At 48.4% G+C, this 16,968-nt stretch overlaps 1 protein-coding gene and 1 pseudogene across 1 annotated transcript; one reads left to right on the forward strand and one right to left on the reverse strand.

Moving 5' to 3' along the window:
- Positions 1–6,200: 6,200 nt before the first annotated feature.
- On the forward strand, positions 6,201–7,655 carry LOC127184440 (KH domain-containing protein 3-like). Its single transcript, XM_051140828.1, has 3 exons — positions 6,201–6,370; positions 6,711–6,890; positions 7,084–7,655. Exons 1-3 carry the CDS (start codon positions 6,202–6,204, stop codon positions 7,653–7,655), a joined length of 921 nt encoding a protein of 306 aa, XP_050996785.1. The 5' UTR covers position 6,201.
- Positions 7,656–12,970: 5,315 nt separating this feature from the next.
- On the reverse strand, positions 12,971–14,631 carry LOC127184441 (BUD13 homolog; annotated as a pseudogene).
- Positions 14,632–16,968: the final 2,337 nt, after the last annotated feature.

A 16,968-nucleotide genomic window follows, 5' to 3' on the forward strand; every position in this document is an offset into this window, starting at 1 on the left:
CAGATTGCTGTGAGTTCGAGGATAGCTAAGGCTACACAGAGAGACCGTGTCTCAAAAAACTTAGGCCTTAGTTGGGCAGCTTCTCAGCTAGCTCGTCTAAGTTAACTTGACCACTTAGTCCCACCCAGCCAGGTGGCTAGCCTTCCAGGCCCATAGTCACATCTGTTTATTTTCAGATTTGGCAAAAAGGCCTTACTCTTTTTTCCTCCCAGAATCCTTTTCTCCTGACCAGGAAGTCCTGCCTTCCTCCTCCTGCCAAGCTACAGGCTATCAGCACTTTTTAAAAAAAAAATCCTATCAAGGATAATTTGGAGGCAAGGTTTACACACCATTATCTTGGATAGGTGAGGATTTGCTCATAAAGCAGCAAGGATCTTTGTTTTTAAAAAATATATTTTATTAATTCACTCATATTACATCTCAATGGTTATCCCATCCCTTGTATCCTCCCATTCCTCCCTCCCTCCCATTTTCCCCTTATTCCCCTCCCCTATGTCTGTGACTGAGGGGGACCTCCTCCTCCTGTATATGCTCATAGGGTATCAGGTCTCTTCTTGGTAGCAGCAGCAAGGATCTTGCAGGGGCAAACAACTAACATTTGAATATGTAGTAAGTTTTAGATAATCCTAACATATAAATCTATAAAGCCATAGCTAGAGATTAGGGACTATAATTGGAGGATCCGGCTAGGGTGTTTTGTTTTCTTGTTTTTCTTTTCTTTTCTTTCTTTTTTTTGTTTTTTTTTTTTTTTTTGAGACAGGGTTTCTCTGTGTAGCCTTGGCCATCCTGGACTCACTTTGTAGACCAGGCTGGCCTGGAACTCACAGCGATCCGCCTGCCTCTGCCTCCCAAGTGCTGGGATTAAAGGCGTGAGCCACCACGCCCGGCTGTTTTGTTGTTTTTCAAGACAGGCTTTCTCTGTTTAGCCCTGGCTGTCCTGGACTCACTTTGTAGACCAGGCTGGCCTCGAACTCACAGGGATCCACCTGCCTCTGCCTCTGGAGTTCTGAGATTAAAGGTGTGCGCTACCACCACCACCACCACCACCTGGCTCAGCTGGAGTCTTTAAATCTGTACACTTGCACCTCTTCCATAGATGCCTATTGTGCAGTAGCCGAGGTGCAGTGCGCACCTGCAGGTGGACCTTCCTAGTCTCTCCCTAGGAGCTACCTACAGCTCCAGGGCCTGTGACCTTTGTTTGCCCCCTTCCCCTTGCAGCTCCCAGCATTATCTCTGCTGCGTCCTCCTGGACACATACACTGTGCTTTTCCTTGCCTGCCTGGTTTTACAGCTTCTATGATATTGGAATTCGATGACACTGGAATTCCTGCATGTTTTTTCCTTGTCCTTTATGGCTACACTGTTCTCTGTCTCTTAGCTTAGTTCATTTCACCACCTTTCCCCTTCAGGCCAGAAGAGGGCACCTGATCTCATTTTAGATGGTTGCTGGGAATTGAACTCAGGACTTCTGGAAGAGCAGTCAGTGCTCTTAACCACTGAGCCATCTCTCCAGCCCCTCAGATTTTTTTTTTTAAAAGCCTTGCTGTCTTACGGGAAACAACTTGGCCTCAGTATAGCATGATGGCCAAAGATGGTACACTCAAGTTCCAAACTTTCCCAAATTGTAACAACTTCTGCCACTGCACAAATAAATGACCCTAAAAATCTGTTTTTTTTTTTTTTTGTTTTTTTTTTTTGAGGCAGGGTTTCTCTGTGTAGCCTTGACTTTCCTGGATTCACTTTGTAGACCAGGCTGGCCTTGAACTCACAGCAATCCGCCTGCCTCTAAATCTATTATTTTTACCTGTTTACAACTTTCCACTCTTTTCTTTCTTTTTTGTTTTTGTTTTTTCGAGACAGGGTATTCAAGTGTAGCCTTGGCTGTCTTGGACTTGCTTTGTAGACCAGGCTGGCCTCAAACTCACAGAGATTCGCCTGCTTCTGCCTCCCAAGTGCTGGGATTACAGGCATGCGCCACCACGTCCTGCTCCTCTTTCTTTCTTTTTTAAAGATTTTTTTAGAAAATTATTTCTGTCCATGTGTGCCTGCAGGCCAGAAGAGGGCAGCAGATCTCATTACCACCATGTGGTTGCTGGGAATTGAACTCAGGACCTCTGGAAGAGCAGACAGTGCTCTTAACCTCTGAGCCATCTCGCCAGCCCTCTTTTCTTCTTTAACAGCCCTGGCTATCCTAGACTCGATTCATAAACTAGGGTGGCCCTAAAGTCACAGAGATTCACCTGCTTCTATCTCTGGAGTGCTGGGACTAAAGTTGTGTGCTACCACACCCAGCTACAACTTCCCACTCTTAAATCTGTTATCTCTGATTTCTCTGTGCTCTGCGCTTAAGAAAGCAGGAGGGCCGGGCGTGGTGGCACACACCTTTAATTCTTGCACTTTGGAGGCAGAGGCAGGAGGATCCCTGTGCATTTCTGGCTAGCCTGGTCTACAGAGTGATTCCAAGACAGGCAGTGCTATACACAGAGAAACCCTGTCTCGAAAAATGTAAACAAACAAACAAACAAACATCAGAAAGGTTTAGAATTCTCAAAAGCATTGCTTGAGGTCAGGGAACAGTGGGGCAAAGCATGGAATTAGAAAATAAAAGACTTGCCAGGTGTGGTAGCGCATGCCTTTAATCCCAACACTCGGGAGGCAGAGGCAGGAGGATCTCTGTCTATTCGAGCCCAGCTTCGTCTACTAAGTGAGTCCAGGACAGCCAAGATTACACAGAAAAACCCTGTCTCAAAAAACAAACAAACAAACAAACAAACCCAAAAAACAAAAGAAAGAAAAGAAAAGATGTATGTTATGTGCATAAATATTTGCCTGCATGTCTATCTGCCCACATGTGTATTTCTTGTGTCTAAGCACGCCAGGAGAGGGTGGTTTCCCTTGAACTGGAGTCACAGATGATTGTGATCCACCCTGGTGATGAGCGGGATTCAACCTGTGCCCCCTGAGCCCCTTGCCTCTGCTGGGCCATCTCTCCAGTCCCAAAGCATGAGATTTTGAAGACGCAATTATGTTTAATTAAGGACCCTAAAGCTGGGTGTGGTGGTGTTGCCTCGAGTCCCAGCACTCAGGGCTCCTAGGCAGAAGGATCATGGACTACAGAGGGACTTCCGGCCTAGCTTGAGTGTCACAGAAAGACAGGGAAATCACAAGGACTTGAGGAGGGAAACAGTTTGATTGAGATGCTTTTTTTTTTTTTTTCTGCTAAGGAGCAAGAAATACAATCTAGAGCCAGGCATGGTGGCGCAGCCTTTACCAAGGCTACACAGAGAAACCCTGTCTCGAGAAAAACAAAACAAAACACAATAACAAAAAAAGACACACAATCAATAAATAGCATGTGCAGTGAAGGTTGCCTTTCTTGAGGGGTGGTTCAGAGACAGGGTTTCTCTGTGTAGCCTTGGCTGTCCTGGACTCGCTTTGTAGACCAGGCTGGCCTCGAACTCACAATGATCTACCTGCCTCTGTCTCCCAAGTGCTGGGATTAAAGGCGTGCGCCACCACGCCCAGCAATATTCCTTTTATAGATAGGTATTTTCTGCTAAACCATCTGAATGCACACAGCCCTGGATAAAGCCACATTTGCTGAGGCAGACATTGCTTCAGAATCTCAAACAAAACTTAATTGTGTTAATCTGGGCTTTTGGTGGCAAACGCCTTCAATCTCAGTACTTGGCAGGCACAGGCAGGTGGATCTTTGAGCTGAAGGTCAGCCTGGTCTACAGAGCAGGTTCTGGGACGGCCAGGGCTACATAAAGAAACTCTAATTACCCTTTCTTCCCCCAAAAATACCTTTAGGAAAACCTCCTACTCTGCTTCAGAGACTAACTAGTCCTGATTCTTTTTAGTCCCCCTGAGATAGGTTTCTCTGTGCAGCCTTGGCTGTCCTGGAACTCGCTCTGTAGACCAGGCTGGCCTGGAACTTACAGAGATCTGCCTGCCTCGGCCTCCTGGGTTTGGGATTACAGCCGTGTCCCATCGTCAGCTGCTATTCTGGAATTCCTTGTGGTGTTCAAACTGCACATCCTGGTTTCCTTTGAGTTGCCTTTGTGGGCATTCCAAAATACCAACAGTGGGACTATGTTTTAAGAAAGAACAAGAAGAAGAATCTTTGGTTCACACTGTTACCCAGGGATGGTGCTCATGCGTGCAACCCCAGCCTCTGGCAGGTGAAGCAGGAGAAGAGCCATATGCCGAGGCTAATTCGAGCCACATGGCGAGGCCCAGGCTGTCTGTGCTACAGAGTGAGACTGTCTTCAAGCAAGCAAGCAGGCAAAAAATACATTTTATAGCCACTTCCATAAAAACACAAGGGTTTTGTTGTGTTAAGATGTGCACAGTTCACTAGTTTGTGCACACGTAGATATCCCAGTGAAGCTATTGTAATCAAGCGAATTGGGGGGGGCGCGCGGGGCTGGAGTGATGCTACAGCCTTTTGGGGGGAATTGCAGACAGGGTTTCTCTGTTACACAGGGTCCTGGCTGTCCTGGACTCTTTTTGTAGACCACGCTGGCCTGGAACTGGCAGAGATCCAACAGCCTCTGCCTCCCAAGTGCTGGGACTTAAGGCGTGGGCCACCCTGACCCGCTGATACTACAGCCTTTAAGCACGTGTGCTACTTCTGTTGAGGATGCAGAGTCTGATTCCGAGAGCCTACATCAGGTGACTCGGAGTTTGATTCCTAGCGCCTACATCAGGTGACTCGGCTGCTCTTACAACTGCAGCTTCAGGGGCTCCACGGCTTCCGGCCACCCCAGGACACCTGCACACAGCCTTGATAGTACCAACACAGCCGCACAGACTTACACGTGATTACAAGTAATAACAATAAACCTTAAACGTAAGGCTTTAAACACAAATGGCTTTAAGCCTTGCCCTGCAGCTCACAGAAGGTTCTAAGTCCACTCTGTGAGCGTCTCAATGACTTTCTGTGCCTCTTAATTCCTATTCTTGTTGGATCTCAAGACTTTTTTTTTTTTCCGAGATAGAGTTTCTCTTGGCTGTCCTGGGCTCACTTTGTAGACCAGGCTGGCCTGGAATTTACAGAGATCTGCCTGCCTCTGCCACCTGAGTGCTGGGATTAAATGTATGTGCCACCATGGCCAGCTCTGTGTTTCTCTTTGTAGACTGCTGTTCTGGAACTAGCTCTCTAGATCAGAATGGCCTTAAACTCAAATATCTACTCGCCTCTGTCTGTTGGGTTCTCAAATTAAAGACAAGGACCAGCACCTCTGAGCTAACAGAAAACTCTTAGATTTGGACATCCTCTTTAACTTTTAACTTTTTATTTTCTTAAATTGCAAGGAATAAATAACAAACAAAAAACTAAACTGAAGCATAAGCCTGTTGTTTAGACAAAAGAAGCATTGGAAATGTAAGATTCTCTCTGGTTAGGGAGCCACGTGTATGGAGTTGCCTTCATTAAAAGAGCTTTCTTTATTCCCTTCCCAGCTGCCTCTAGAAAGGAAAAGAAACCGGGAAGCCCAGCATCCTGGAGTATGCCTTTTTAAAAAATTAAACTAAAAAATATTGGAGGATGTGTTGGGGGGGGTGAGACAGGGTTTTTCTGTATAGCCCTGACTGTCCTAGAACTAGCTCTGCAGACCAGGCTGTCCTCGGACTCACAGCGATCTGCCTACCTCTGCCTCCCAAACGCTAGGATTAAAGGCCTGTGCCGCCACAGCCCTGTTGTTTGTGAATTGTATTGGCTTTGAAGTCAGGCAACAGACTGGGTCCTGATATAGTGTCTACTGTCCTCACCTCCTTGTGTTCACGCTTAGGATGTCTTCCACTTCCCAACACATATCTTGGCTGTCCTGGTCTCACTGTGTAGACCAGGCTGGCCTCCAGCTCAGTTATCTTCCCACCTCTGCACCCCCAGTTGCTGGGATTACAGGCATGTGCCACCATGGCCCAGCTCTCCACACAGTTTAAAACAAGAATCCTGCCTCTCCTTCTAGGTGCAGCACCCCCCACCCACCAGGTGCAGCCATTGCCTCTGAGACGCCTTGAGAGAGGCGGGGCTTCTGGGAGTGAGAAGCAAGGCCTGAGGTCCCATTGGAGGGACACGAGTGGGGAGGAGCTGGTGAACAGCCCCTGAAATAGGGCTGAGAGGATCAGTTTCCCGGGGAGTCACTGGGTTTAGAGTCGCACTGGCTGTCTCGCAGCGAGACTGGTGCGTGCGGCATGGCCTCCCCTAAGAGCTTTCAGACCCTGGTTCAGCTGAAGCACAAACAAGGCACCTTATTTGAAGTGGCCAGAGACTCCATCAAGCTGCCCAAGTGGTTCCACGCCGAGTACCTGGATGAGCCAAAGTCAGTGTACGTGGAGCCTTGGCTGTTGGAGATGATGTTTGGTGAGTGACCTGGGGAGGCAAAGGCAAGCAGCCTTCTCCTGCCCCTATCCACACCCCGACTGCCATGCTGTGACAGGTAGAGAAAAGCCTCTCCGGTGGCTGTGGCCCCAGGCCTCGCCACCTTCAGCCTACTTCCTCAGATTTGCAATTAACATGCCAAGAAGAGGAAGCCTCACTCTCAGGTTCCCCCGCTTCTCCCTCGCTCTCAGGTTCCCCCGCTTCTCTCTCTCTCTCTCAGGCTGCCCGCTTCTCCCTCACTCTCCGGTTCCCCCGCTTCTCCCTCACTCTCAGGTTCCCCCGCTTCTCCCTCACTCTCAGGTTGCTCCTTCTCCCTGGCCAGGTAAGAACGGAGAGTACATCCCACACGTCGAGTGTGTGACGCATACTCTGATTCACGTCAACCTGTGGGACCCTCAAGAGGACGCTGAGATTCTGATATTCGGGCCGCCTGATCTCCAAAAGGACGTTTTCCAGATGATCTCCAACTTGGTTGACTACTTCTACAAGGAAGCAAAGGAAAGTGAGTATGGGTGGAGTAGGTGGACTGCCCTGCCGGCCACATCTTGGCTCCTTGAGGGATCCTCCGGGGGCAAGCGAGTTTTGAAAGTGGTGTAGGGCCATCTGTGTTTGGGAAACCGTGGCCCCTACTCCTCCATGGTACAGGGGTGGCTGCCCTTCCTGGCCTCCTTACACTACTTTTTCTTCCAACTCAGGGGAGGCTCAGGAGGCTAAAACACAGCCGGGTCCTGTCGAAGTCCCTAAGGCCCAGCCTGCTCCCTCGGAGGTCCGTGAGGCTGCTACCCAGATGGATCCCGTGGAGTTTTGTGAGGCCGCCACCCAGATGGCTCCTGTGGAGGTCTGTGAGGCTGCAACACAGATGGCTCCCTTAGAGTTCCAGGAAGCCGCCACCGAGATTGCTCCCTTGGAGGTCCGTGAGGCTGCCACCCAGCCGTCCCGCATGGAGTTCCGGGAAGCCGCCACCGAGATGGCTCCTTTGGAGTTCCAGGAAGCCGCCACCCAGATGGCTCTCTTGGAGGTCTGTGAGGCCGCCACCCAGCAATCCCTCACGGAGTTTCAGGAGGCTGCCACCCAGATGGCTCCCTTGGAGGTCTGTGAGGCTGCCACACAGGCGGCTCCTGCCATGGTCCATGAGGGTGTCGTGGAGCAGGCTCCCATGGAGGCTGGTGAAACTGTCACCCAGCACACTTCAGGGGAGGCCCACCAGGAAGCCACTGAGCAGTCTGCCACTGAAGGTCCCGAGGCTCCCACCGGCAGCATTCTGTAGATGTTCCTGAGGCCCAACTCAGGAAGTTTGGGAAGACCTCATCCCAGAAATTTCCTCAAGTGGTTCTTGGGGGGGGCACCCAGACTTCTCCGTGAGGGTCCATGAGACAAGAGATGAAGCAATATTTGGATAACGATGTCAGAACTCGGCATCCAAGACCTTCCTGGGAACCTGTTACCAGGTTATACGTGAATCTCTGGTCCAGGTGTGCGGCAGAATAAATGTGGTACACCTGCAAATCCAGCAACCAGAGGCAGGGGCTGGCCTGGGGGCTGACTGAGGTAGTAGTCTTTAACTCCTGCCTTTCTAAATTTCCAGAAATCTTTCTGGTTGTTTTTTTTTTTTTTTTTTTTTTTTTACCTAAAACTGGGAAGAATGGAGCAAGCCTGATTCTGCTTGTGTTAAATGTATTTTTGTAAGCACCATTGAAAGTATTCTAATAAAAAATTGCATCCTCCTGAGGTCTGTTTGGATGGTAGAGGGGGGGAACCCCGCTCTTCCCCAGCAGAGCAGTGCTGTTGGACCTCCTGGTTTTCCCTAGTGTGGGGTTTCTTGAATGGTTGTCTTCAGCCTGGCTCCCGGGACAGGCTGCCTCCAATGTGCTCCTTAGCCCCTCGGAGGTCTGGTGTGTGGAGAGAGCTCCTGCAGTGCCTTTGAGCCTCCCAGCTGTTTTCCCTGGAGCAGGCCATTTTGAAACCTTGTTAGGGGGCTGGGCTTGGTGGCACATGCCTTTAATCCCAGCACCCTAGAGGCAGAGGCAGGGGGATCACTGTGAGTTCCATGTCAGGCTGGTCTACAAAATGAGCCCAGGACAGCCATGGCCACACACACTAGCTACTTCTGACTTTGACTAGCCTCACTGTGAGAGGACAGGGGGATTATGGGAGGGCTGGGACAGATTGCAACATGACCATCTTCAGGACTTTCTTGGAGCATGGGTTTCCAGAACTTGGGCATGGGGTGGGTCTCCTTGGAGAGGTCTGAGAAGGGGGCAGCTGAAACACTCAGGTGCTAGGGCTAACAGCTGCAAGAATAATGCTGGGAGGGAGGGTGGGTGGAGCAAGCCTTTATTCACAGCCTTCAAGAATCTGGGCCAGCAGCACTTAGGAGGCAGACGCAGGAGGATCGCTGTGAGTTCGAGGCCAGCCTGGTCTACAAAGTGAGCCTAGGACAGCCAAGGCTACACAAAGAAACCCTGTCTCGGAAAAAAAAAAAAAAAATTGGGCCACACTGACCCCTCAGGAAATCCAGGGTTGACCTGGCGCACATAGCAAGTTGCAGGCCAGCTAGGCCTCTCCAGTGAAATGCTGTCTCAAAAATTCTAGTGAGTCACTGGGGCACATGTGAATTACATCTTTCATGTTCTGGGTGACAAAGCTGGATATAAAGATGGCATTGAAGGTCAGAAAGCAAGTTTAAGGAAATTTCTACATACTCCACAAAGCTATCTTGGTTTTTGGGGGTGGGGGGGGGAGCGACCAGGGTCTCACTGTGAGGTTCTGGCTGGCTTATCCCTCACTATATAGTCCAGGCTGTCTTAGAACTCATATCTGCCTGCCTCTGCCTTCCTACTTAGTGCTGGGATTAAAAGCATGCAGGTGCATGTAACATTCTTGGTTGGAGAAAGTAGAAGAGGTGGTGTGTGTGTGTGTGTGTGTGTGTGTGTGTGTGTGTGTGTGTGTACGTTGACACTAAGGTTTTGAACAGACCAGGCAGGTACATACTCGTTTTCCAGACATGTCCTTTCAGATATGGCGTTATAGCCCAGGCTGACCTGGAATTCACTATGTAGCCAGGGATATTATTGAATTTCTGACCCTCCTGCTGATCCAAGTGCTGGGATAGTGGTATGTGCTTCTATTCCTGGTTTATGCAGGGCTGAGAATTAACTCAAGACTTTGTACTTGATTGGCAACGCCCCAGGACTGTTATATCTCCAGCCCTAAAACTGTGAGACATAAGGTCACTAAGTTGCTCAGACTGGATTAAAACGTAAAATCTTCCTGCCTCACACCCAAAGAATAATGTGACTATAGAACTGTGCAGTATGTCTAGCACGGCTGCCCCCCCCCCTTTTTTTTTATATTTTGTTATTGAGGCAAGGTTTCTGTGTAGCCTTGGCTGTCCTGGACTTGGTTTGTAAACCAGGCTGGCCTCAAAGTCATTAATACAGCTTGCCTCTCCTTTCCTAGTGCTGGGATCAAAGGCATGTGCCACCACCCCCCAGATTCTCTCTCTCTCTCTCTCTCTCTCTCTCTCTCTCTCTCTCTCTCTCTCTCTCTCACACACACACACACACACACACACAACTTAAACTGGGTGGTGGTGCAGGCCTTTAATCCCAGCATTCAGGAGGAAGAGGCAGGCAGATCTCTTTGAGACCAGCCTGATCTACAGAGAGTTATAGGAAGTTCAGTGCTACACAGAGAAACCATGTCTCAAAAAACTAAAAACCTTAAATGCTCTTTATATATAATTTATATATATGAAGAAATGTCATTTTTAAACTTAGTACAGGGGCTGGAACTGCAGAGAGTTCACTTCCCAGCACCCACATTGGATGATGCCCAATTGCCTGTAACTCCAGCTCTAGGGAACCATGTGCAGCCTTCTGGACTCTGTAGGGAATTGCACTCACATGTGCACAAACCACACACATACATAGACACTTGAAACCTTTCTGTAAGGACTGGAGAGAAGGCTCAGAGGTTAAGAGCACTGGCTGGCTGGATGTGGTGTAACATGCCTTCAATCGTAGCACTCAGGCAGGAGGCAGAGGCAGGCAGATTGATGTGAGTTTGAGATCTACAAAGCAAGTCTGGTATAGCCTAGGCTACACAGAGAAACCCTGTCTTGAAAAGCCAAACCAAACCAAACCAAACCAAACCAAACCAAACCAAACCAAAAAAAGCACTGGCTGCTCTTGCAGTGGTCCTGAGTTCAATTGCCAGCAACCACATTGTGCCTCACAAACAATTATAAGGAGATCTGGTACCCTCTTCTGTCATGTAAGTGTACATGCAAGCAGAACACTATACATAATAGATAAAAATGAAAAAGAGAAACCAAAAGAAAAAAAAAAAAAAAAAAAGAAAAGCAAAATCACAGGGTGACATATAGGCTTTGAACTTTTTCAAACCTACTTTATTAGGAATTGTTTCACATCCAACATTTGGGATGAAAACAAACACATGTTCCCATCCCCTACCCTGAAGATGTGCCACAGTGATGACGGAACACCTCTCTGGCCAGTGCGGGGTGCTGGGTTCATCTCTAGCACTTACACATACAAAACAACATATTGGGCAAGTTGCATCCTGGAGCTCAGGGTCCTCCTTTGAAGCTCTCCACCATGTCAAGGCTGCCGGCGTCCCTTGCCTTCTCATGGCCATTCAGTTCTTGAGCAGAAGTGACTAGTTTTCTTATGAGGTACTTTAACGCTTTCCTTACTGACCAGTGCTTTGTTTCCATGTGTCTTTAATTGCAGCAGTGACTTTCTGCTCACAAATCTGTGCCCATGGTGTAGTTATTCTGCACAACCTGGAGTGAGAGTGTGCTAAAGAGTAAGCATTTAAAAATTGGTTCTAAAACTGTCCTTAGAATGGTTAATATGTAAAGTTGCATCATCTCCCCTCTCACTTATTTAGAATTAACGTTGCCAGTTTTTGTCCATGTGTTGTCCAAGCTTTCCCCTGTTTTGACTATCCAGCTTGGTAAAATGTGTAGTAGTATCTGAGAGGGTACATCTACTCTCAGGGTTTTTTGTTTGTTTGTTTGTTTTCTTGAGACAATGTTTCTCTGCGTAACAGCTCTAGCTGTCCTGCGTGGACTTGTTTTGTAGACTAGGATGTCCTGAAACTCAGAGAGATGCCTCTACCTTTGTGTGCTGGGATTAAAGGTGTGTGTGCTACCACACAAGACTACTCTTACTGTTAAATTGGATTTATTGGTCTTTTTTTTTTTTTTTTTCAACACAGGATTTCTCTGTGTAGTCCTGGCTGTCCTGGAACTCACTCAGTAGAACAGGCTTGCCTCCAACTCAGAGATCACCTGACTATGCCTCTGGAATGCTTGGATTAAAGGCATGAGCTACCAGTACCCTGCATTATTACTATTTTTTTTTTTTTAATAGACGAATCGGCTTACTCAAAAACATAGACAATTGAGCTGGGCATGGTGGCACACACCTTTAATCTCAGCACTCGGGAGACAGAGGCAGGTGGATCACTGTGAGGTCGAGGCCAGCCTTGTCTACAAAGCCAGTCCAGGACAGCCAAAGCTACACAGAGAGAGCCTGTCTCAAAAAAACCAACAACCAACCACCAAACAAACAAAAAAACCCATAGAAAATTGGTTGAAGGACCAGAGAGATGACCCAGCAGGTAAGGTGCCTGCTCCCAAGGCTGAGAGCCTGAGTTCAATATGTTGAATTCACAGGGTAGAAGGAGAAAGCCAATTCCCACACATGGCCATTCACATGTAATGCACAGAAAATGTTATAAAAATGAGGACATGTGGGCTGGGTGTGGTGATGCACGCCTTTAATCCCTGTGAGTTCGAGGCCAGCCTGGTGTACAAAGCAAGTCCAGGACAGCCAAGACTACTCAGAGAGACCCTACCTCAAAAAACCAATGAGAGAGAGAGAGAGAGAGAGAGAGAGAGAGAGAGAGAGAGAGAGAGAGAATGTCTATCTACGAATGGCTTCCAAAAGAGAGACATCTGAGATCTGAGTACTCATTATATTCCTGAAAATATACACATGTACATTTATTTAAAATATTTTAGAATTTAAATTCATATATACATATATTTGGTTTTTGTGAAACAGAGATTTTAGTTTAGCCAACCTCTGGCTTTCCTGGTTATTCCTGAGGGGGGCACCCAGAGTTCTCCATGGAGGTCCACGAGACAGGAGTGAAGCAAACTTTGCACAGCAATGTCAGAATTCGGCCTCCAAGAGCTGCCTGGAAACCTGTTACCAGGTTATAAAAGAATCTCTGGTCCAGGTGTGAGGCAGAATAAATGTGGTACACGTGCAAATCCAGCAACTGGAGGCAGAGGCAGGGGCTAGCCTGGGCTGATTGAGGCAGTGATTTTTTTTTTTTTTTTTTTTTGCCTTCTTTTTTTCTTATGCGTTTAATTTTAACAAGAAAAAGGAAAGTGTTGGCCAAGAACAAACGCTGAGCTAAAGAAGTCACAGATTCTTGCCAAAAGCCAGCCACACACAGCAAGGGCACAGCCAAGATTAGGTGCCTGGTCCAAAGGTCAGACTGACAAAGGTTGTTAGCAAGGCTCTGTGAGAGGTGGACATAACCTCAGAAGACTCCCATGTCCTCAACACTCCACCTGTGGGCAAGCTCCGCCACAGCTTTCTTGCTGGCAAGACTGGCAAAGCGTTTCTGTTCGAAGCCATTGGATCTGTCTACTCCATCTCAGCGATATCCAGGCCAGAGAGTGAATCTATTGAGAGGAGGAGCAGGACCATCGTAGCAAGGCCTCACTTTCTCATTCTTGTTGTCCTTAGCCTTCCTCTTCTTACTGAAGTCGGCCATCGGGTCCCCCTCCCTGTCTTGTTCTCTCAGCATCCGGTCCAGATCTTCATCATCGATATAGCGGGCCAGAGGCTTCTGTATTTCCATCATGGCGTCCTCCGCATTCTGTTGCTGCTGGCGGCACTGGGCAAGTCCTTTCCCCCACTGGGCGTGTAGCTCCTCTTGCTCTGAGTCCTTCTCTGCTTTTCCCCTCTGTTCCAAGCGCTCCAGCCTCAAATTCCTCTTTTGACCCAACTTGCTCCGAAATACAGTTTCAGCAAGTTCACACTGAGCTCCGAGGGCTGTCATGTTTTGTTCTTGCTTCTTGAGTTCCTGATGCTCCCGCTGAACAACAATGATCAAGCCGGTTTTCGCTCCGGAATCCATGTGCGCTGTCTTCTTCCTGCAAGGTGGGCTCCTTCGAGGAGGAGGAGGAGGAGAGAGGTCGGAATCGGAAGACTTGGTCGTCTGGAATCTCCAGGGTGGAGAGAGGTCAGAGTCAGAGCTCTGGTGTCTTGGTCTACGCCGTGGTGGTGACAGATCTGAGTCAGAACCCTGGTGCCCTGATGTGTGCTTTTGCCGAGGAGGAGGAAGATTCGAATCGGAGGCCTTTTGGTAGACACCTTTAGAATCAAGCTGCTTCTTAGCTCCAATATGGGCTTTTGCTTGCCGTTTCCGGGGAGGAGAGAAGTCAGAGTCGTGCTGGCACTTGCTGTCCACCGAGAGCGATGGGTGAGAAGGTCGCAGCCCGCTCTGTGCTATAGCTTTGCTAGGGAGTCTTTCTGCAGCTTTTGACTCTGTGCAGTTCCGAATCTGCAGGGGAGCCCTGGCTGGCCCTGCAGAGATGCTGAACATCTGAAGTCTCAAGAGCCCTCTTGTGCTGGGCTGCTTCAGGGGGGTGGTTATTATGGGTCCTTGTCGGGGAAAAGGTAGCTGAGGAGCCATGGTGGCCTTTCCTAGGAGACACACTTGAAGAATTACGATGAGCCTTCCTTCCGGGAGAAGCATTTGGATCAGGCCGGACCCTCCTTGGGGGAGACCGATCCGGTGTGTCCAGGCGGGCCCTCCTGGGAGGAGATGGACCTTGGTCGTCATGATGAAAATGTCCATCCTCACTGTGGCCTCCTAGAAGCTTCCATTTGGCACCAGAGCGGAAGACCTCCATCTGCCTTACCTCCTCTGGTCGCTCATCCACAAACTCGGCCACCACAGGCAAATCTCCATCCTCCTCCTCGTCCTCCTCCTCCTCCTGCTTAGCAGTAGAGAGAGCCGCTCAGCCCACATCATCAACAATCCGCATTCCTTTGCCGCTAGCACCTCCCAGCTTTGGCCATTTTTTTGTGGTGCCTGCGACCAGACTCTGGACCTCTTTCCATGCCAGCATCTCGCTTAGGCAAGTAACGCTTCAGGTACTCAGCCTTGGAGACCAGCGGAGCTGCATCCATGGCAGCCGCTAGGGCAGGAGACAGTGGTCTTTAACCCTGCTTTTTTCTAAGTCTCCAGATGCCTTTCTGGTTATTTTTGGCCTAGAAATTAGGAAGAATGAGTAGGGCTGGCTCTGTTTTTCCCGTGTGTTAAATATTTTAGTAAAACCAAATAAACAACAGGATTGGAAATATTCCAATAAAGAATTGTAACCTGTGAGATCTGTTTGGATGGTAGAGGGCGAACCCCGCTTGTCCCCAGCAGTGCAGTGCTGTTGGACCTCCTCCAGGTCTTCCCTAGTGTGGGGTTGGTTGGACGGTTGTCCTCAGCCTGACTCCCAGGACAGGCTGCCTCCAATGTGCTCCTTACTCCCTCGGAGGTCTGGTGTGTGGAGAGAGCTCCTGCAGGGCCTTTGAGTCTCCCAGCTGTTTTCCCTGGAGCATACCATTTTGAAACCTTGTTAGGGGACTGGGCTTGGTGGCACTTGCCTTTAATCCCAGCACCCTAGAGGCAGAGGCAGGGGGATCACTGTGAGTTCAATGTCAGGCTGGTCTACAAAATGAGCCCAGGACAGCCATGGCTACAGAGAGAGACCTTGTCTCAGAAAAAAACAACCAACCAAACAAAAACAAAACAAAAGAAAGCTGGTTAGTTGACACAACACGCTTTGAAAGGTCTGGTCAGGACTTTCTTGGGTCATGGATTTCCTGAACTTGGGCATGGGGTGGGCATGGGGGAATCCATGAGATTGAACTGTAAATCCCTGTTTTTTATTGAGCCCTAACATACCTTAATCCAAGAGCTTTCTGATTATTGTAAACAGGTGATTAAGGTGTGGTTCAGTCAGTCTTATACACGCCTTTAATCCAACAGCCTTCTTCACAGCGGACTTAATAAAATTAACCCTAGGTCAAATGGCAGCTGCTAACAGGGATTAAAGAGTAGGAGGGCCTTTAAAAAAAAAAAGATGTATTTATTTATTTATTACGTATACAGTGTCCTGCCTGCACATACACCTGCAGGCCAGAAGAGGGCATCAGATCAGATTACATTATAGAGGGTTGTGAGCCACCATGTGGTTGCTGGGAACTGAACTAAAGGACCTCTGGAGGAGTAGTCAGTGCTCTTAAGCTCTGAGCTATCTCTCCAGCCCAGGAGGTGTTGAGGGGTATTTGAGACAGGGTGTAGATGGTGTCTTCCGCACTTTCATCTCTTAGGTTTTACCTTTGGTTTTTAGCTTTCTAGCTCTCGAGCTTCTTGGCTCTTTGGCTGTTGGTTTTTGGGCCTTGAGCTAGCGAGCCTTTGGCCTTGGGTTTTTGGCCTTTTCCTCCTGGGCTGTCAGCTGAGCTGGTGAGCCTTTTGGGCCTTCTCCATTGGGACGTGAGCTGGGTAGGAAGGTCAGCTGGGTGCTTTCTCTGCCCTCTGAGCTAGCAGGTCTTTCACCACAACAGCTGGCTCCTCAGTCTTTATTGGCTAACTAGAATGATCAGAGATTTTTTTATTAAAACAACAGATGCCAGCACCTGGGAGGCAGAGACAGGCGGTTCTCTGTGAGTTGGGTCTAGCCTGATCTACAAAGAGAGTTCCAGGACAGCCAGGGCTATCACACAGAGAAACCTGTTTTTTTGTTTTTGTTTTTGTCTGTGTGTGTGGGATATCTTAGCCCAGAGGTGGTGGCTCACACCTTTAATCCTAGCACTCAGGAGGCAGAGGCAGATAGAACTCTGTGAGTTCAAGACTCTGGTCTACAGAATGAGTCCAAGACAGTCAGGGTTACACAGAGGAACCCTGTCTCAAAAACAAAACAAAACAAAACAAAAAAAAAAAAAAAACAAAAAAAAACCACACACACACAACAAAATATTAAAGTTAATAAAGCACTGTGTAATCTATCTCTGGGGTTTTTATTACCCTCTTCTGTTTATTAAGCATATCTTTTCATGTACAATTAGATCTTTCTACAACTGCTTGTCCTTAGGATTGTGTGGTATACTTGTAATATGCTTTATGTTGTAATATGCAAAAATTGTTTCATTTTACTAGAGACATATGCTAGACATTGCCAGTCTTTTTTTTTTTTTTCTCTCTCTGTGTCGCCTTGACTGTCCTGAACTCCCTTTGTAGACCAGGCAGTATTTGGCAGCATGCTCCTATCATAAGACCGGGAACACAGTACCTAATTATCCTATAGGTGCAGTGACAGGACAGAGCTAGCAGGGAGCTGTGCCAAAGGCCGTATATTAGATGTGGTTAGGGGCATCTATGTCTAAAGACACCCTCCAGATGAAGTCAGGCAGAGAGTGAGAGGCCCTGCTGGGGAGAGGGAGTCCTCCATCAGGTGCCCAGCTCAGAAAGGC

This window comes from Acomys russatus, chromosome 32 (genome assembly GCF_903995435.1).
Source record: "Acomys russatus chromosome 32, mAcoRus1.1, whole genome shotgun sequence".
Classification (NCBI taxonomy): Eukaryota; Metazoa; Chordata; class Mammalia; order Rodentia; family Muridae; genus Acomys; species Acomys russatus.